Source organism: Diabrotica virgifera, chromosome 3 (genome assembly GCF_917563875.1).
Source record: "Diabrotica virgifera virgifera chromosome 3, PGI_DIABVI_V3a".
NCBI lineage: Eukaryota > Metazoa > Arthropoda > Insecta > Coleoptera > Chrysomelidae > Diabrotica > Diabrotica virgifera.
Genome location: NC_065445.1, coordinates 202,123,546 through 202,146,808, shown reverse-complemented (window position 1 = coordinate 202,146,808; position 23,263 = coordinate 202,123,546). Strand labels below are relative to the sequence as shown.

At 34.4% G+C, this 23,263-nt stretch overlaps 2 protein-coding genes across 10 annotated transcripts in view; both read left to right on the top strand.

Annotated features, from left to right (window-relative positions):
* The window catches only part of LOC114329617 (glycogen [starch] synthase), a 127,274-nt gene that overhangs the window by 29,642 nt on the left and 74,369 nt on the right, over positions 1-23,263 (top strand). For both annotated transcript variants that reach the window (XM_050647177.1, XM_050647178.1), the window contains exon 3: positions 20,830-21,203. In XM_050647177.1, coding sequence (XP_050503134.1) covers positions 20,830-21,203 — 374 coding nt within the window. The remainder of the gene's footprint in view (positions 1-20,829; positions 21,204-23,263) is intronic.
* Positions 1-23,263, top strand: part of LOC114329613 (E3 ubiquitin-protein ligase FANCL) — a 787,641-nt gene that overhangs the window by 699,168 nt on the left and 65,210 nt on the right. The window lies entirely within an intron of this gene.

The window sequence follows — 23,263 nt, the reverse complement described above, 5'->3', positions numbered from 1 at the left end:
AACTCGGAAATGATTAACTTTACAAGAAAATTACGAAATACCTTTTCTGTTCCCAATGATCCAAAGAACCTAAAATAATGTTTATCGCCAACCGTCACTAAAGTAATTCATTATTGTACTCATTTGACGCCATTTGAGGCAGTAAAGTAACGCTTTATTGTACTGAAAGAAGAATTTTACTTTACCTGCCGCGATTAATCAAATTAACTGAGATTGAATGTAAGTGGTCGATGGCAGTAATCGATTATTATTTATTTGAGTGAACTTATAATTTATTTACTTTAATTATTAAAAATATTGTACAAAATTTACGTTATTGTTAATTAAATTTATGTCAGAAAGTGAAATTCTGTAGTATTTTGCAATTATATTCATAAAACATAAATCGAAACTTTACATACAGATTTAGTAATTAGGTACTTATTCAATAGGGCTTTTCATTCACACTCATTTGTTTCGAGCTTCTGTCACATGTCGTATAATCCGTGTATATTAATATTATACACAGATTATACAACATTTGACAGAAGCTCGAAACAAATGACAATCGATGATCTGAACATGTGGTCCTTGTTCTCTGACTAAACATCGAAATCAGCCATCATGCAAAAGCATTCTGTCATCGTCATTACTGTCATACGAAATTTTTATTTTGTCTAAAATTAATAAAATTTAATCTTTTAAGTTCTGTATTAATGCAAATGGGTCATTCTGCTACTTTTCGACCAAAGTCGTGCGGGGGGGGGGGGGTCCTCCGATTGTCTTCAAATTTTAGTATGTTATAGTAAGTTATAAAAAAACACTGTTGCCAAATTTTCAGATTTTTCCCCCTCTCCAAATCGGAGAACGAGCCATTTTTAGCTGAAAAAACGACCTTTTTCATCGTTTTTTACCTATTTTTAAAAATCTCTCAAAATTCGAGTTTTCAACATTTTTTTATTCTGCAAGTTGCATTGTGTACGTTAAGCCGTCAGATTTCAAATAAGAGTTGTCAAATTCATATACAGTGTGTCTATAAAAAGTTAGCCTATTGTCGAAAATGTGACCTTTTTTGCAATTTTCGTGTCCATTAAAATAATCGTGAAACCTGCTTCTCTTATTTTTGACAAATTTTAACAATGCCATTTGATTCTAATAGAAACACCATTAATATTGGCCTTTTAAAAGTTTAAAAACCTTAAGGTCTGACAAAACTACAGCCCCTTTAAAATTGCAAAAAATCGAAAAAACGCGTTTATGCTCATTTTGACCCCCATTATAACATTGTGCAGAAAAATATTTTGCTTTCAGATTTCCAACGTTTTTTGCTCATGGCACCAATTTAAAGATTTTGACTATCTCGTTCATGGCATTTGATATTATGATAGAAATTTAAGGCAATAAAATTTTAAAACATCGAAAAAACGCGTTTTTGCTAATGTTGACCCCTATTACAACTTTTTTGTAGAAACATATTTTCCTTTCAAACTTTCAGTATTTTTTGCTTTAAGTACCAATTTAAAGATTTTGCATATCCTGTTAATGGTATTTGATAATGAGATAGAAATTTAAGGCATTAAAATTTTAAAAAATCGAAAAATTTCGTTTTTGCTAATATTGATCCCTATTACAACTTTTTTGTGGAAAAATATTTTGCGTTCAAACTTTCAGTATTTTCCGCTTAACCTTCCGATGACCAACCTTTTTTTTGTTTGAAATCTGACGACTTAACGTACACAATGCAACTTGCAGAATAAGAAAATGTTGAAAACTCGAATTTTGAGAGATTTTTAAAATAGGTAAAAAAACGATGAAAAAAGGTCGGTTTTTCAGCTAAAAATGGCTCGTTCTTCTATTTGGAGAGGGGGAAAATCTGAAAATTTGGCAACAGTGTTTTTTATAACATTCTATAACATATTAAAATTTGAAGAAAATCGGAGGACCCCCCCCCCCGCACGACTTTGGTCGAGAAGTAGCAGAATGACCCAAATATATTATGAATTAATTCGATTATATATAGGACGGTGACAGATATTAATGATAATTTGTTAGCAAATATATTTATTTAGATTTTCTACTATTCATCAAGGGAAAAGCAACTGCGCTACGGAAGGCTACACTTCATAAACAATAACGTAACTATTAACGGTATTTTTATTTGTTGGTATTTTATTTTAAGTGTTGGTTTAATATGTAAATAAAAATACGATTAAACTGTTTAAAATATATTTATTTAGTTGAAATTATAATAATAGAAGTATAACGTCTTACGTGCGTAATAAGTACACACACTCTTTTTTCATTAGGATGTAATTAAGTAAGTGTTAATGTTTTTTATGATTGGCGATAAAATTTTGTATGCACCACGTCAGTAAAGACTCTTTATCGAACTCGTCTGTTATTCGCCTCGCTCGCTAACGCTCGCTCTGCTCATAATATCAGACTCGTTCGATAAAGAGTAACTTTACTGACTTGGTACATAAATAACTATTATTCTGGCCGAAAAAATTAATTTTTTTAAATACTTTTTTTAATAAATGTAGCAATAACTTCGAAACTACGGCATTTAGGTATAGGGAATATAACATAAAAAATAATCAGTATTTGTTAAGGACTTCAAAACATAAAAAAATATACAGGGTGTTCCATTTAAAATAAGGAAGTTCATTAGATTTCCAGAAAAACAGAAGATTTGATAACAATGTAATTACCATTATAATATCGGCCGCATTAAAAGACCCTTACCCACCAAAATCCATAAAAATCGTTCTAGCGGTTTCCGAGAAATTAGCGTGTTTCCATACTTTCTCGCTACCCTGTATACAAGGCGCCCCATTCAGAATGGAATAGAATAACTCAAGATTGTCAGGTTCGACATTAGACGGTTAAATGAAATATGCTTTGGTAATGATCCCTTCTTCTTCTTTGTGTGCCGTGCTTGTTTTCAAGCGTTGGCGATCGTCGTATTAACAAGCTGATGAAATGTTTTTCGGTCGGCAGCTATATGAAACAATTCCTCGACCGTTCGAATTGTCCATTGTCTAATGTTACGCAGCCAGGACAATTGTTTGTTTCCAACCCAGCGGTTTCCTTCGATTTTGCCAAGAATGATCAACCGGAGTAAGCGATATTTAGGTCCTCTCATTATATGTATATGACCGAAGTAATGAACCTTTCTCATTTTTATGACGTTGATCAATTCTCGCTCTTTGTGCATGGTCTCCAGCACACGTTCGTCGGATATGTGTGCTGTCTATGGGATTCTGAGCATGCGACGTTAACACCACAACTCGAACGCTTCTAATTTGTTGAGATTCTTCACTTTTGTTGTCCAAGTTTCACATCCATAGATCAAAACGGACCAGACGTAGCACTTCAATACTCTTAGGGTAAGAACAGAACAAGTAGGTCGAGGTGAAGGTGTAGGTCGCGGTGGATGCTACTAGTTAAGTCGCGGTCGATGTCGATAGCACATAGCAAGGAGGTCACCTGCGCTGTCAGTCGAGCTAGAATTACTATCAAGTGAAGAAGTTTAATGAAATTTGAATGACAAAAAGATTGTGCTTTTGCGATGTTGTGTCAGTCAAGTGATGATAGTGATGAAATGTCAGCTGTAAATAATCAGATCCTCCTTCATATTTCAAAAATTTACTGAATTTAATTACTTTAGAAATTCAAAAATAAACTGAATACAAAAAAGGGATTATATAAAAAGTATCAACTCAGATAGCGCAGGTAATGACAACTTGGCTTCGAACGGACGAATCACAGGGAAGCATCCTTGTAGGCCGCGCAGTAGACATCCATGTAAAACAAACTATTTTTATTTTAAAAAGCATCGATGTAAACCTCCTGAATGGCATCGCGCTAAACCTCCACCGCGACACACCTGCTCTGTTCTCTTCCATTCACTACAATGTGTTTGTTTTACGTGGATGTCGACATCGACCGCGACCTACACATCCACCTCCACCGCCACCCACTAGTTCTGTTCTTACCCGTAGACGTGTGGTCAATGAAAGACTTCTACTGCACTATACAGAACGCCAGCTAATAAAACTTTTTCGTGCAAGTTCTATTCTGGTCGAAATTTCCTCATCACTTTCAACCCTGCAGTCAATCCAGCTACAAAGATAACTAAAGTGTTCTACCCTTTCCAGGATTTTGTTATTAGTCGAGGAAATGAAGCATTTTGGCTCGCAATTTTTTCGTCCAGCATGGATTTACTTGAAATTTTCACAGAAGGTAGGGAATAGTCCAAGGATCATTTTCTATATCATGCCGCTGTACGCTAAAACCTTGGGGGGTGGTTGCCACCCCATCTCGGGGACGGGAATTTTTTTATTACATTTTAACCATGTAAATTGATGTAAAAAGTAATTCTAAGAAAAAAATTTTTTTTACATTTTCTTCGTAAAACTAATATTTTTCGAATTATTCGCGCTTGAAAGTGACAGTTTTTCGACACGAAAAAATCGACTTTTTTAGAGGGTTTTTTGAAAATACCTCGAAAAACATGCATTTAGTCAAAAAAAAACTGTGGATATCAAAATTGTATCTTTTAGTAACACAAATCAGATTATTTTTCTGTAATATCTTTAAGACCAATAAAAACCGAGATACGGCATGTTAAAAGTTAGCTTTTTCGTCAAATTTGAAATATTCAAAGCCAAATAACGGAGAAACGTTGCATTTTAGAGGAAAACTTAACTAATCTTTTTTCAAACATACAGTTAGACCTTTCAGAAAATAATAATATAAAGCTTCTAGCATGAAAATTAAGCGACTTATGATCAAAAAAAGGTCGGTACCTGCTTTTCTCTATGAAAAAATCAGTGAAAACAACCCCCTAACTACCCTACTAATTAAAAATTGGTCTTCACCTTTCTGTAATTCCTTTTATATTTGTATTATCAATACACAGAAAAAGTTTGATCTATTTAAAAGGCCTAATTTTAGAAAAATTGGAGTTTAAATAAAAATTCATTTTTTGCAATTTCCTATTTTTTACCTTTTACTTCAAAATATCTCCGAAAATGCTGGAGATACTAAAAAATCATAATTAAATTGTAGCATTTTTAATAAGTAAAATTTCCTTGTACATACATACAGTGCTAGTCAAAAGTCCGTACCCCCCCTCTTATCTTTTGAACGGTTTTACCTATAATAGTGAAATTTGGATGGAGGAAATTAACTGACGTAAGCTTCTTAACTAGTTATGACAGGTGACGTAATAGTGACAGATGACGTTACAGAGCCACTGTGACCGATAATTTTAAATGGGACCTTATGGCAAGTGATACCTCGTTTGAAAGGTATTCAAAATACCTACTCAGCCATACATATTTTTTTGTGTTTTAGTTGATTTTGATTTTGGTGAATAAATTAAATAAATATAATATTGTAGCTTCGCATTTAATTAATAAAAATTCAAATGTACGCCTATGGTTTTTTTGTCAAAAAAGTTGACGTTTTTCGATTCTCTAGTAGTTTTTACGTCAACGTCAACCTTTTTGACAAGTAATCATAGGCGGAATTTTGAATTTTGAATTAATTAAATGAAACTACAATTTTATATTTATTTCATTAATTCGTCAAAATTAGCTTAAACTTAAACAATATTAGTATGACTGAATAGGTATTTTCAATACCTTTCAAACGAGGTGTCACTTGCCATAAGGTCCCATTTAAAATTATCTGTCACAGTGGCGCTGTAAAGTCATCTGTCACTATTACGTCACCTGTCATGACTAGTTAAGAAGCTTACGTCCGTTTATTTCCTATCTCCAAATTTCACTATTATAGGTATAACCGTTCAAAAGATACGAGGGGGGGTACGGACTTTTGACTAGCACTGTATATTTTCATTTGAGTAAACAGTTAGCGAGATATAGCTGTTTAAAACCTCTATTTACGAGCAAACACCCCCTTATTCGAGCCTTTTAAACCCACCCCAATTAAAAACTAAGGGATCTTACGGAATTTAGTTTACACAGTCTTATAAGTCTTAAAAAATCCTACTAAATCATTTTTGAAAAAACTTTTTGTCGCCAAAAGTGAAGGAGCTATGTTTATAAAACCAATTTCTTTTTAGAAAAATTCAAATAGTCCGCTTATGGATCATTTTCAATGTATAGTAGAGCGTCGATTATCCGAACGTCGATCAACCGAACGACCGGTTATCCGAACTCCCGACTCCCGCGGCCCGCACTCGTTAGTATTTAACGTACTGAGTACTGAGCAAGCGTTAGTATTTAACGCTTAAAATATCTTCAATTTTCTTCAATTTTGTATCCAAAAATATGTTATTGCAAAGACTGCACTTTTTTGTTTAATTGCTATTTGTCATTATCAAGGTATACACAAATATACAGTTATATAAATATGGTTTTTATTCACTTGTGGATAAATATGTATGGCAATCTCAATATAGTTCGATTAGCCGAACAAATCGGTTTTCCGAACGCCCATGTCCCCCAATTAGTTCGGATAATCGACGCTCTACTGTATGTATAATACCACAGAACCGGTTCGTATACTGGAAGAAAAAAAAATATATATGACTAAAAAACGATTTTTGTATTTGTATTTGTACATATTTGTAAATTCGTAATTTTGTGTAAATAAATGTTTATGTAATTCTTTAATTCTACTTTTTTTTTCTGTATAGATCTATTAAATTATCTACTTATAAAAGTTGTAATGTTATTAAGGGTAGTTTTTAAGGGTTGAAATATTATTATATTATATCCTAAAGTATATAACAATCATATTTAACCAATTAATACCAAATTTTACCCATAATAACGTTTACAATGTTTTTATATAATTTTTGACAATAAGGGGTAGGTTACACCCCTAAAAATAAACAACGCCCTTAAGCATGATATAGAATATGAAGTACAGGGTGAGATGATCCTAATCCCAAATTTTTATGTAAATCGATGCAAGCCAAAATTATTCTTTTAGGATAAGTAAATTTTTTATATATAGCTACAACAAGGGTGGTTTTAAGGGTTTAAATATTATGATATTATATCTCAAAGCATAAAACAATCATTATATACCTAATAAGATCCAAATGTTGACAATTATAAAATTTAAAACGTTATTTTATAATTTTTTACAATTAGGGGTAGTTTTCACCCTTAAAAAACCAAAAGCGTACAACGGCTCAATATAGAAAATGAACTAGAGTGTGTAGTGAGCCTAATCCCAAATTTTTGTACAAATCGATGCTGGACGAAAAAATTGCGAGGTTTTGCCATTTTTTCAGTTTCATTTCCTCGACTATATCTAATTTTAGTACTGAGTCTTCGATATTAATTTTTCCGACTACCATCCATTTTGTTTTCTTTGAGTTGATTGTTAAGCCCTTTGCAATGCATTCGTTGTTTACAGCGTTCAACATCTGATGTGATGCGTGTCATCTGCGTATCTGATGTTCTTAATGATTTCACCACCGATTTTAACACCCTCGCGACGATTATTTAATGCTTCATCAAAAATTGGTTCGGTGTAGGCATTGAACAATGTCGGTGACATAACACATTCCTGTCTGACACCACACTCAATAGAAACTTTAGCTGAAACTTCTTGGTCCAGCTTAATACAAGCGGTCTGATTGTAATAAAGTAGACAAGTTTGTAATGATCCCATATAGTATAAACGTTTTCTGGAACCAGAAGGAGGAAATGAAAATTAACAACAATACATCAACGGAACCAGTTGCAGTCTTAAAAATAACTCACCGGTGTTGTATACTTTCGCTTGTTGATACTATTCGACATATCAAATCTTTGAAAAGTGTTAATTAATAACATTTCTTATGCCCATGATACAATCATTACGACTTCTTTAGAAAAGATCCAATATTTGTTGAATAAGACAAATAAATGACTAAATGCTACGTCTGGTCGACTCTTCTCTATGCAGTTGAGACGTGGACCCTTAAAACATCAACCGTAAATAAGTTGGGAGGTCTTTGAAATGTGGATCTACCGGAGAATTCTCAAAATTTCCTTATGTCCTGCCTTAGCGTCTCCCCCCAGGTCTTCTTTGGTCTTCCTCTCCTACTCCTTCCAGGGATCTGCACTTTAGCTATTCTTCGTATTGGGTGATTAACATCTCTACGTTGAACATGACCAAACCATCTTAACCTATGCTCTCTCATTTTGGCATCAATTGGTGCCACACCTAGACTTCCCCTAATATACTCATTTCTAATTTTATCCTTCTTTGTCACTCCACTCATCCATCTAAGCATTCTCATTTCCGCCACATGCATTCGTTGTTCCTCTTTTTTTTTTCACTGCCCAACATTCAGTTCCGTATATCATAGCCGGTCTTATGGCTGTTTTATAGAATTTTCCCTTCAGCTTCATTGGAATTTTTCTGTCACACAACACACCACTCGCTTCTTTCCACTTCATCCATCCAGCCCTAATTCTACTGCATACATCTCCATCTATTTCTCCATTACTCTGTAATACCGATCCTAGGTACTTAAAACTATTGCTTTTCACAATCATTTCACCATCCAAAGATACCATTTTATTTGTAGTAACTCCATCTTTAAATGAACATTCCAAATACTCTGTTTTTGTCCTACTAAGTTTTAAACCTTTTTCCTTCAGAGCTTGTCTCCACTAGTTTTTGCTTTAAGTCTCTTTCACTATTTGCTATTAACATTACATCATCAGCATACATTAGGCACCATGGAATGCTACCCTGTAGTTTCGCTGTTATCTGGTCCAAAACTAACGAGAATAGTTTTTCTATTCTAATTCTAATATGATGAAAATTAGGCAGAAAATAATTCAACAACTTCTCAAGTTTAAAAATACAAATGTAATTAGTGAAAAAAACTTATACAGAAATAACAATTACTGATATAAAAAAACGAATAGGCCTATTGGGACCGTGCAAGTTCGGAAAAGCGACACCTGGTTTCATAGCTCAGCAACTTCTTTCGCACTTTTAATTGTATTGGCCAATTATATTAGTCCTGGTTGCTGGATAATTGTCATGGCCACAGCCCAAAAAAGTTATAAGAAGAAAAATTAAGACTGATGCTATGTTATTAAAAGGTAAACAATTGTATGTAGTAAATAAAATTAATTATGCAGTACTGCAAGCAAAATACAATTAATTAAGTTTAATTTTATATGATATTTGTATATCATATCAATATTGTGGAGCAACATATACTTAATTTTTCTTCTTCAATGACAGTAGGTATGAAATATACGTTAATTTGACAATTTCAATTGAAAATTTGACAATATGAATTTTTTCAGAAAGTTTCAAGATTTCTCCGATATTTGCACACGATAGTTTCTCGTATCCCCTCCAAGTACTTGCACACCGAGAATAGTAGTGACATAAAAAAATATCAGAGTCTATTCGCTCTCACTGTCATTTAAATCCATGTGACATTCATCGTCATCATCATCATTTTTCAAATTGGGCTCTGTACCGCCATTCTTTATTATATTACGAATACGTGTGCCAAATATCTCGAAAAAATATTCAAAATTACAGCCGCAATCTTGGAACGCATTTTCGCTACCTGTTGATCGCTACTGTTTCCTCTTAAGTGTATTTTGCAGTTTTTCGATCTAATGTTTATTTTGCGAAATATCGCGGGATTTGTATTTAAAATTTTAAATTTACCCCCACCCCTGTCCGTGGGGGTCATGTTTGGTATCATTCGATACATTTTTGAAAAATATTGAACACGTATTTTTTAGTTTTTCGATTCAACGTTCATTTCGCGAATTATTCGCTTTTTTTGTGAAAATTTTTAACTCGCCTATTTCCTTACGCCCCGTTCAAATCGTCAGATTTTTGAAATATACACTGTTTTGCATGTCCTTAACTTACCTTATCTTAATCTGACAATTTCGGGTATTTTTAAGGATATATTTTTTTTCGGGCCCCCTTTACCGAACTCACCTGTGTTAAGAGCTAATATATGGTAGAGATACATCTGCAGGGCACCAGGTTTCACCCCATATGATAATCTGACGCGCTCGAGTAACTGCAAAAATTCCCGCTTGGGCTCCCCTACCATTAATGTGGAATAACCAAATCATTATTTGGTTTCATTTGTTTTTAAATGTTCAAACTATGTCTTTCCTTGTTAAATTCGTAGAATTTCCAAAAACCTTCCATTGTTTGTCTTCTAAATATGTAGTATCTGATTATTATCTTTTTAAATACAACAAATCGCAATTATTTGAATAGTAAGTTATCTGAAAATGTAAATCATATCTTTATTTAATTTAAAACAATTTACTATGTCTTTCGGAAGCAGGTAAATAGTTTCATTGTTAATGATATATTGAAGTATGCCAATTTTTTTGTCGGCACATACATTCACGCACAGTATAAACCGGCCTCGAGAGTCATATATGACCATAAGAAACATTCGGATATCCATTACTTGCTGTGCTGAGAAGAGTTGGTTATCTATGCTAGCCAGAGAAGAACCCTCTCCATCCAGACGCCCCACGACCTCCATCCCTAAAGCGAGCACCACACTCTCGCGAAGTTACTTCGGGAAAGTTGACCGAAGTCCGAAGTACCGTCACTAAACATTCGTTCAACTTCTCGAGGAACACAATCTCGGGGAACGATATCTACTTCGATTCCTTTGACTCGATCGAAAAAACCGCCACATAATGGAAGTAGACCGAGGCGCAGCGAAGTCGCATGAGGTTCCTGTGTATACTCTCGTACTCGCTGAACTTCGATCGACTTCGCTAGTAGTATAGTGAGCGTTTAACGTTCTGGGAAGCTAATGAATATTAACATGATGTTAATTAGAAGTGTTAAGTATACTACTGCTTTTGTTGGGGCGTGTTTTATTGCTCTCTTTGTTATTTGGTTTCGTCCTGGTGTCTTTCTCCTGTGCGGCCGTAGCTCAGCGGCGAAGATACTGTCATATCAAGCTGCAACGCACGAGTTACGGCTGACTCATCTTACGAAGGGACGTGGACGGCACGTGCCGTAGAACAAGAAGCGGCGCACGTCCCCGTTGTCGCCCCGTTCCGTTGTACTATAAACTAGCCAATACTTTTCATATCACAGATTCTTCAACGTGGCCCGTAAGACAGTCCACGTCCCGTTGTAAGATAAGTCAGCCTTTAGATCCTCGACTTCGACAACGAAATTTTCAATTTCTTAAAATGATACGTGCCGTTCACAGTTCTCGGAGGGCACGTAAAGCCGTCGGTCCGGTTACGTAAGTAGTCTTTTAGTCACGTTAGGGTAGCTTGCGCGACTGAAACCCTCAACACCAGATCTTTGTAACATTACAATAGCAATTTGTAACATTACTTTAATAAAAGTGTAAAATAATTTACAAATAATTTATACGAACAACGATACTTACATCTGGTATAATTGTCACTGTATTATACATATGTATTATGTATACCCATACTAAAACATTTAAATACAAGAAAATGCAATACTAGAACATTCACTAGCTCTTTTTTTAAAGGGCTCTAGACTCTAGATGGTACTTGATCTTTTCACTAACATATCCAAAAAACGGATATAAAGTCACTATACTCTGAGGCATAATGCAGCTTGACATATAATGGGATCAATAGTAATAGATTTGATATTATTACTGGAGTGAGACAGGGATACGTGCTTTCTCCATTTCTTTTCAATATAGCTATAGACTACGTTTTCTCTAAACTAGACTACGACGCAAGAGGCGAACGATGGACGTTAATCACAAGCGTATGTGATTTAGAATACGCCGATGATATTATCTACCTCTTAGGGCAAATATTTTAAGATGTAGCTGACCAGTTGGCAACACTCTTATTATATTTAATTTATTATTTGAAGTTGAAGGTGGCAGAACTTTATAATTTATCAAAACCTATCATTCAAAATCGTTTTCAACTTTCTAACAAAATTAACGATAAGTGGGATAAGTCGTCATATATAAACCATAATTTATATAAAAACAAATTAAAAATTAAAAATACAATTGACATTGAAATGCGAATATTTAAAAAACCTGTCATTTTATAAATTCCTAACTGGAATACATACTTTTCGTAAAAAATATATGAAAAAATAATTATATTAATGATAATTATAATTTTATTTAAACAGAAAACAGTTTAATCGTTTCCGGATACATAATATATATGCTAAAATAATCAATAAACGAATATATCGTACACAAATTATAAAAAGAGTATACAGTGCTAGTCAAAAGTCCGTACCCCCTCGTATCTTTTGAACGGTTATAAATAGTGAAATGGACAGCCTAAGTCTGACGTCACAAATGTCACAAAATTGGGAGGAGCTTATATTGGCTCCAAACAATTTTGTTTGAAACGTTAAATGGTCATAAGGAATTTTTCATTTATGTGCTTTGTGTGGCAAAATAAGACTTCATTTAGGTATTTTGTTAAAGAAACGTGTTAATTTTTTAGAAAATTAGAAAATTAAGAGATTTTTATTCGTTTTTGCTCAGGTGGTTTTTATTCCTAAGGGCCGGTATTTCCAACCTCACTTAAGCCAAAGCTTACTTTAAGCCTTTGCTTAAGCTTAGATGCCTGTATTTCCACTTCAATTTGAGGCTTAAGCCTAGGCTTAAACCAAATAATTTTAAGCTCGCGCGGGAGTTGGTTTAAGCCTTTGCTTAAAATTTGTTTTGTGTTTTTTGAGGTTATTTCTATAAATTATTAATTAGAGATTTATTTTGAAAGCCAACTTTTGAGTAATAACGTTATTATTAGATTATTAAATAATAATCTATTAATTTATTAATCGTAATAACGATCATTAGAATTCTTACTACTTTTGGAAGGTGTAGACACATGGAAATTATTTATTTATACAATGCTTGGTAGGTATATTTATTTTACAAAAATAAACTTACATTCGAATTTGACATTTTAAGGAATATATCCAATAAACAAAATTACAAAGACGGATCTATTGCTTATGCAAAATAACAATAAAAATATAACCAGAGAAAATATAGACAATAAACTGACAACGCATGTACAATGTACACAAAATTAAGTAATTGACTGATACAGATGACAATATAAAATTAAACGTCAACAGTAGTGGTTTTTACCTCAGAACAGTTAGTTCTGGCATTTTGACGTATTCAGAGGTACCAAACCAATTAACTTTACAGTTGAGCATCAGTTTAGGTAAGGAAATGATGGAAATACGACACCCGGCTTAAGCTTCTCCTTAACTTTTGACACAGGCTTAGCTAAGCAAAAGCTTAAGTAGCTATTGAAATACCGGCCCTTAGTGATTGAAAATAAACATAACCTCAAAACTGTTTACGTTCTAATCATTGCATTAAATTAACTCACCTGGGCAAAAACGAATAAAAATCTCTTAATTGGCACGTTTCTTTAACTAAATACCTAAATGAAAAGTCTTATTTTGTCACACAAACCACGTAAACAATAAATTATGAGTGTTTAACATTATAAACAAAATTGTTTGGAGCCAAATATAAGCTCCTCCCAATTTTATGACGTCAAGACTTAGGATGTCTATTTGGAGGAAGGAAATATGCGGACGTAAGCTTCTTAACTAGTCATGACAGGTGACGTAATTATGACAGATGACTTTACAGCGCCTCTGTGACAGATAATTTTAAATGGGACCTTATGGTAAGTGATACCTCGTTTGAAAGGTATTGAAAATACCTATTCAGTCATACTAATTTTGTTTGAGTTTAAGCTAATTTTGATGAATAAATGAAGTAAATATAAAATTGTAATTTCGCATTTAATTAATAAAAATTCAGTAGCAATCTGATTCTCGAAGCGTGAACATGTACCGTCATTAAAAGCGCTAGAGAACTTCCTTATCGTAAAACTACCCAATTAACTAGTAATTATCTTATCAGCATCAAAAAAATTGTTAAAGTGAAAAGTAACAAAAACCAAGTGATTAGTGAAACAAACAAAAGAAATATGTTCCCTTCGGGGAACTTATTAGGATTTGATAATAATGGCCAACCAATTTATCAACAAATGAATACTATACAGGATGTCCCAACAATAAATAACCAGAACCAGTCAAACCAAACAGCAGTAAAACCGCAAGTACCATTTTTGTATTTTAATCAAACACCATCTAACCAGATAACAAATCAAATGTCATGCTCAAACCAAATACCTATTCCAACCCAAATAGCTATACCAAACCAAGTACAATTTCCTAGTCAATCAACTGCACAAAATATTCAAAACACTCAAAACCCTATTCAGTCACAATACACAACATTATCCACAAACCCTCAATGCTCACTCTCATCAACACAAAACACCAATAACTACACAGATAGCGATAGCGACATAGAACTTAACGAAACAGAAAACCAAAATAAACATCCTTGGCAAGAAGTTGCCAATAAGAGAAAAAGGATGAAAAGACAAACAACTTCAGAAAAGTCCAACCAAATCCAAACACAAAACAGATTTGATTCCCTCTCAAAAGAAAATCTAGATGAACAAACAGACAATTTATCAAATACACAAAACACAAATATCACCAAAAAAGATCCCTCACCGCCACCAATCTATATTTATGGAGTTACTGACTATAGTGCTATGATAGCAAACCTTTCAACTGCAACTACGGCAGAAACCTATTACACCAAAACCATTTCAAAGAATACAGTAAAAATTAACCCTACAAACTCAGACACCTACAGGACACTCATACAGCACCTTAGAAAAGAAAACATTGTACATCACACTTACCAACCGAAACAAGAGAGGGCCTATAGAGTTGTCATAAGAGGATTACACCATTCAATACCCACAGCAGATATCTCGCATGAATTAAATAATAAGGGTTTTAAAGTTCGCAACATAATTAATGTTAGACATAGAGTTACCAAAGAACCATTGCCCTTATTCTTTGTCGATATACAGCCAAACGAAAACAACAAAAACATATTTAACCTACAAGTCCTACGAAACTGCATAATAACAGTAGAACCACCTAGAATAAAAAATACAATAGTTCAATGCACAAGGTGTCAAAAATACGGGCATTCAAAAAGTTACTGCCTAAGGCCATTCGCCTGTGTTAAATGCGGAGGATCACATGACACAAAAACCTGCAAAAAAGCACGCGACACACCAGCAACATGTGCCTTATGTAATGGCAATCATCCAGCAAACTATAAAGGATGTGCTATATATAAAGACCTAGTCAATTCGAAAAACAAAAATATAACAAGCAGCATTCCTATACCTAGAGTTGCAAGCCTAAATAATAATAACACTAATGCTCACCACATACACCAATCACATGTAACATATGCTCAAGTTGCAGCAACTAATACTTCTTCACAAGACAACAACAATAATTCAGACCTTTCAAATAAACTTACAGAGTTCCTCAACGAATTTAAAAATATGTTTGCACAATTGATAAACCAAAACAGCATGATACTAAGCATGCTTACAACAGTGATAAATAGAACGTCGTAATGGCTAACTCACTTAGAATAGCAGAGTGGAACGCAAATGGTCTAACAAACCATGTGCAAGAAATTATACTATTTCTAAAATTAAACAAAATAGACATCCTACTTATATCCGAGAGTCACACAACTGAGAGGTCTTTTATAAAAATTCCACACTACTCTGTCTATTACGCAAACCATCCAGATGGAACAGCCCATGCTCGTTCAGTTGTAATAATTCGTACAGCTATAAAACACTACGAACTTGCTCCATATATCACCAACAAAATTCAGAGTACTATCATAAAAGTACATGCGCTCACCTTTCCACTAACAATAGCTTCTATCTACAGCCCACCACGCCACACCATCAATCTGGAGGAATACAGAGAGTTTTTTGAACAACTTGGCTCACATTTCCTAGTGGCAGGGGACTGGAATGCAAAACATACAACCTGGGGAGCAAGACTGATATCTCCAAAAGGCAGAAATCTATTAAAGATCATACAAGATAATAACCTGAAATACCTAACAACTGGTACCCCCACATACTGGCCCACTGATAACAACAAAATTCCTGATCTGTTAGACTTTGCTATAACTAAGGGAATACCTGAAATACACAGCGACATCACCCCCAGTTTTGATCTCCATTCGGACCACAGTCCCATCTTGATTACCTTAAGTACCAATATAATTTGGAAAACTCCTGCACCAAGGCTATGTTCCAGTAACACGAATTGGGTTCAATTCAAAGAAGAAATAAATGATAAAATATCTCTTGACATTCGACTCAAGCACAAAAACGATATTGAAGAAGCTGTAAAATATTTAACGGAACAAATACAACAGGCCGCTTGGAAAGCTACTCCTGTAAAGGAAAAAACCATCGATGAAAGGTATAGTATACCCCTCCATATTAGAACACTAGTAGAAGAGAGAAGAAGAGCCCGTCACAAATGGCAAAGAACAAGAAACGCGATAGATAAAACAAATCTTAACAGACTCACACACAGACTTCATTCCGCTATCCAAACAGCCAAAAACGAATCCTTTGAAAGATATGTCACAAACCTTTCTCTTGACGACAACTCTCTTTGGAAAGCCACAAAGAAATTCAAAAAGCCGGTAGTAATGAAATCACCAATTAGAAAAAATGATGGAGCCTGGGCTCGATCAGATATAGAAAAATCCAACAGATTTGCAGAACATCTATCAACCGTCTTCTCCACCCCAGAGGCCAACGATATTAACGACGAGAAAATTAGAGACTTCCTCAATGCACCCTGTCAGCTATCATTACCACTAAAATACTTCTCACCAAATGAAGTCCGTAACGAAATCAACCTGCTTAACCCTCATAAAGCTCCAGGATTTGACCTCATAACTGGCGAAATCTTAAAAAAACTCCCAAGAAAAGGTGTCGTCTTAATAACCATTATTTTTAATAGCCTCCTGAGACTATGTTATTTTCCAGTGCAATGGAAGTATGCACAAATTATAATGATACCTAAACCTGGTAAACCTCTAACTGAAGCCAGTTCGTACAGACCAATAAGTCTCCTTCCGACTTTATCAAAAGTATTCGAAAGGTTAATCCTTAACAGAATAGAAACAATAATACCTATAGAAAACCTTATCCCAGATCATCAGTTTGGTTTTCGCTCAAATCACTCAACCATACAACAGTGCCATAGATTAGTCAACAAAATAAAAGAGAGCCTAGAAGGGAAACAAATATGTCTATCAGCATTCCTCGATATACAGCAAGCATTTGATAGAGTGTGGCACGAGGGTCTTCTCTTTAAAATAAAAACTCAGCTAACTGACCAAATCTACCTCCTCCTTAAATCATACTTGTCCGACAGATACTTCCAAGTTAAATACGAAGGTACTCTATCCAACTACCACCAAATAAAATCCGGAGTACCTCAAGGCAGTGTACTTGGCCCATTCCTTTACCAAATCTTCACTGCTGATATTCCTATTAGCGAAAATACACTAATGGCAACATTTGCGGATGACACTGGTATACTAGCATCAGACATCAACGAAATATTAGCATTTAACAAATTGCAAAATCATCTCAATGAACTAGAAGACTGGCTTAAATGCTGGAAAATAAACGTCAACACAAACAAGTCTTGTCAAGTAAATTTCACAAATCGAAGAATTAGATGTCCACAACTACACCTAAATAATTCACCTATACCAATAAAAACAGAAGTAAAGTACCTGGGCCTTCATCTAGACGAAAAACTTACTTGGAAATCACATATTGCAGCCAAACGACGACACCTCGACCTAAAAGTTAAAAATATGAGCTGGCTAATCAACAGAAGATCGCAACTTTCATTAGAAAACAAACTGACCATCTATAAAACAATACTCAAACCAGTGTGGACATACGGAATCGAGCTGTGGGGCTGTAGCAAACCATCCAACACCAAAATACTACAGACATTCCAGTCAAAAACTATTCGTATGTTAGCTAAAGCCCCATGGTATGTGTCAAACCAAACCCTTCATGCAGACCTCAACATCCCCTTCATCAATGATGTGATTGCTGACCACTCCAGAAGGTACATGAATCGCAGCGCAGACCATCCAAACCATCTCATAGATGAATTATTCAACCCCCCACTGGTTGACAGACGTCTGAAAGGACTTTGGCCAGAAGACCTAGCTGCTAGGTAAATTCCAGAGAGTCGTCAATGGACGACACCTGCCACAAGCCAAGAACATACATCATATTTACTTATTACTGTATTGAAGTAGATTGTAAATAAGCAATAAATAAATAAATAAAAAAAAAAAAATTAATAAAAATTCAAAATTCCGCATATGATTACTTGTCAGAAAGGTTGACGTTGATGTAAAAACTACGAGAGAATTGAAAAACGTCAACTTTTTTGACAAAAAAAACCATAGGCGAACATTTGAATTTTTATTAATTAAATGCGAAACTACAATATTATATTTATTCAATTTTTTCACTAAAATCAAAATTAACTAAAACCCAAAAAAATTAGTATGACTGAATAGATATTTTGAATACCTTTCAAACGAGGTATCACTTGCCATAAGGTCCCATTTAAAATTATCGGTCACAGTGGCTCTGTAACGTCATCTGTCCTATTACGTCATCTGTCATGACTAGTTAAGAAGCTTACGTCCGTTTATTTCCTCCCTCCAAATTTCACTATTATAGGTATAACCGTTCAAAAGATACGAGGGGGGTACGGACTTTTGACTTCTTCTTCTTCAGGTGCCATCTCCGCTACGGAGGTTGGCAATCATCATAGCTATTTTAATTTTTGAGGCAGTAGCTCTAAATAGTTGTTTCGAGCTGCATCCAAACCACTCTCTCAGGTTCTTCAACCATGAAATTCGTCTTCTTCCGATGCTTCTTCTGCCATCTATCTTTCCCTGCATTATGAGTCGTAGGATACCATACTTCTCGCCCCGCATCACATGTCCGAGATACTGTCATGACTAGTTACTGTCCTATTACTAGATACTGTCCTATTACGTCATCTGTCATGACTAGTTAAGAAGCTTACGTCCGTTTATTTCCTCCCTCCAAATTTCACTATTATAGGTATAACCGTTCAAAAGATACGAGGGGGGTACGGACTTTTGACTAGATGTTAATAATACAAAATATCAGGAACTTATCAGACCAAATTGATAATATAGGAATTAGAAAAGTAATTGTTCTACTAGATGACTTTAACGCTTGGAGAGGCAGAAAGGCACATGACAAAGTTGTTGGAAAGTACGGAGAAAATAAAAATAATAACAGTGGAGAAAGCCTAATAGAGGCTAAAACCTACTCAAAATTATGAATGATATTCACAAAAGTATACTTGTGCTATACTTAAGCCAAATAGAAATGCGAAATCAATTAGAAAGAAAGAAGGGGGATCACCAAAATAGATGAAGCAAGTTTGAAACAACACTGTATTTAATTTCTAACTGAAATTCGACTACACTTGTCAATTATCGTTGAAACAACGTATACCCTGGACTATGAAGAAGACGACGAGATACGCGTAGAGAAAGTTGAAAAGGTGGTTAAACGACTTAAAAAAAACTCCTGTGGACCAAAAGTTTCCCGAGTTAATAAAATATACACCATGATCTCCTACCAGAATAAAAAGAAGCATGCATTAGTAACATCTACAAAAAGGGCGACAGGAAAACATGAACACACTACAGAGGCGTAAGCGTAATAAACTCAACATCTACAGGAAAATAATTAAGAATAAAATCGAGCAAGAGATAAAAGTTAGGAGAAGACCCAGCAAAATCTAGAAAGACACCCAAACTTTGAAGACGGAATATGCTCTAGCTTAAACCCCGAGAGTGGAGAAGAGTGGAACAAAAATTAAAATTCAAGTAAAATTCACATGTTTATTCAATAGGGCTTTTCATTCACAGTGATTTGTTTCGAGCTTCTGTCATATGTCGTATAATCCGTGTATATTAATATTATACACAGATTATGCAACATATGAGAGAAGCTCGAAACAAATGACAATCGATGAAAAGCCTTATAGAACGTATTCAGTTGCACAATGCGAATATTCTTTTTATCGTTTATCATTAGCTGTTCGTTTGGGAGGGATATAGTATAGTTTTTATGTTGATGTTCATAATTTTTATGACTTGTTACCATGACGCACTGTTTTCAAAATGTTAATCATAAAAATATGTACACAACGATAGTATTCATTGTATACATACAATATGTATGTAAATATACATACAATGAGTAATGTCATTGTGTTTATTACCTGTTATGACTTTTCCGATGATTTTTATATTAAATAGTTGTTGTGCAGGTGCCATTTTTACAAATTTTTGTTGTAGATTAAACAATATTGTATAGTCGAACCGGAAATCGGTCAGAATGTCCAACAAAGTGGCGGTATCAATGTTTGATATAAATGTTTAAGAACTTCGATACGCCGCTTAATATAAGATATTTTAACATCCCATTGATCCCATTAATAATTGTAAATTAGTCATTTTAGAACTTACAGTAAACACTTGAATATTAGGACAGTTAAAATAATTGATGATAAATATTACGCAAGAGAAATTAAATGTTTTTTCTACTTTTAAGGACAAAAAAGCAAGTTCATTAGCGGAACCGAATTCAAAATTATTTTATACATATTTGAAACATCTGATTTTTGTTGGTAAAAAAATATATTAATGTTGCTGGAATAAATTACGGTTCTGTTGATATCCTAGAAGACTTGGTATTCACACAATGTTGCCAAACTTCTAGCCGATTTCCGATCGTACATTTCCTTCATTTTTTACACGATATTTGACGATATTTTGGTTTTCAGTTGGTGGCATTTACACTGTCATCAGATCGAAGGCATATGTTTCGACAGAAGAATTGGGCGACCAATACTGCCTCATGGGCCCCTACAAGGAACATTGCGCCCGCACAGAAGTAGAGGAAGGTCCATTGGGGTGTGAAGCTCTTAATAAGGCCATAGAGGCTGTTAGGAACAAAGGATTTAGGGTAATCACCGGAAGATGGTTGGTCGATGGTAATCCACAGATTATTTTATTTGATATTGGATCTGCCGCATGGAAATTGGATGAATATAAACAAGAGCTGTGGGAAAAAACTAACGTAGGAGTTCCTCATTTAGATATAGAAGCTAACGATGCGATCATTTTGGGTTGTATGGTTGCTGAATTTTTAGGAGAAGTGAGTATATGTTAAACCAAATACTATAGCCTATAATAGATCCCACTCCCACAGAAAACTGGCAGCACGTTGCCACTAGCACCTCTGCCGGCTCGAGTTGATAACTACGTTTTCTCAACGTAAACATACAAATTTAATTTTGTTACTTTTTGGATAACTAGCTAATCTTGGTAAATTGTGTTTGTATTTTTACACAAAACACAAAATGTCTTATAAAATAGGTTCGGTAAAATGGATTCTCAGCAAATAACTAGGATGGCAACAAAATTAACTAAAAAGTGTATTACTTTGCCCCCATTCACCCCGATTAGAGAATGTTTAGCTGCAATTTCTTTTTACAAGAAGGCTAACCCAATACTGTATATAAAATTTATTTTCTATCATTAGACCTAAGGGTTTTAATAATAATACACCTGATAGTGTGAAATTTAGGTGTACCTTATAAAGAGAGCTTCAGATAAAATTAATGATATAATTAAAAGGTATTTTCAAAATTATATATGTACAAGAGAGTGTTGAAAATGTTAAATCGTTAGGCTAGAATGACAGGGTTCCAACTAACCACAACCTAGTTTTGAGAAAACAGTCCTTAAAGTTTAACCTTGACACCAACAAGTGTTTTTGATATATTGTTTGATTTTTGTGTACACACTTCTTAATTATATATGTTACGGACAATGACGTAAATCCGGCCAATAACGTTATTGGCCGGCCAATATCGACAATGGCCGGTTGAATTGGTCATTGTCGACAATGGCCGGATATTAACGTTATTGTCCATAAAAACTGGACATTGATGATAATTTTAAATTCTTGATAACATTTCTATCATTGCCCGGCCAATGTCGACAATGCCCGTTGTTAATTGGTCAATGTTGAAATTTTGACTAAAAGATAGGTTATGTGCAGGTTTACTATTGTTTACTTCATGTGTGTATATTGTGTATTGTTTTCGTGCTGAAATTACTCGTAAATTTATTTAATAAGTGATATCATGATATCATGATAATTATATAAACTTAATAGTCAAGTCAAAACGTGATGACAATAAATCAGTTTTAAACTGTGACGAATACAATAGCCGAATAAGTGAAATTATATATATGAAAGTAAAATATTATTATTTCCTTGTTTGTATTTATGAATTTGTTACCCATATTATGATAAATAAAGACGTTTTATTTGTTTTTAATGACTACTTATTTCAACTACTTACTTTTAAAGAAAGGTACAGTAAGTGTTTTTGACCTATGTCAACATTTTCACAGTTTAATAATGTGGTGTAGAACGCTTTGTCTTGCAAGGGCATAAACTTTGAAATTGACTTGATGTTCTTTATTTTTTCCGCTGAGTGTTGCCTTGGAGTTCACTAGGTGTTTGGGTTTTATCAATTTCCAGATTGGTGTGTTTGCTTCGGCTTCTCTTTGCTTGCTTTTTTGTCACTCTTCCTTTCTTGGACGCCGATACAGCAAACCTCAAGATTACGGTCACTGCCTTCTCTTCCAAAAAAGAGGTTTTAAATGAGATCAAATGCAGGGATTGTGTGAATTCGAAAACTGAAACTTGGAAGAATGGAACCAACTGAAAGTTTAATACTTTAGAGGATGAACCAAAGTTAAGAAAATCGCTGTCTCTCATCTGAAGTACTCGGATTGGGTGCTGACGGTTCAAACCTTTTAAGATGCGTATTAATCCAAGAGGAGAGTAGAACTCGTTCTGAGACATGCTCTTTTCGATAAGACTATGAGCATTGTCCACTTCTTGTATGCAAGAATGACCTGGCACAGAGTACTTCATAGTTATCTTCTTTATAGTGGGGTTATTGTGCATGACATTGAGTTATTGAGTAGAAAATAGAGAAGATTTTATTAAAAACGAAGATCACGAAAGTTTCAATGTAATTGTCAGTGGCTCACCGATTCGGTTAAGACTGGAAGAAGTACGAAATGCATGCAAATCCCTAAAAAATAGAAAAGCGTCAGGGCCTGGCGACATAGCACCAGAACTGCTCAAATACGGTAGCAACACCCTGTATGAATACCTAAGAGATCTATTTAATA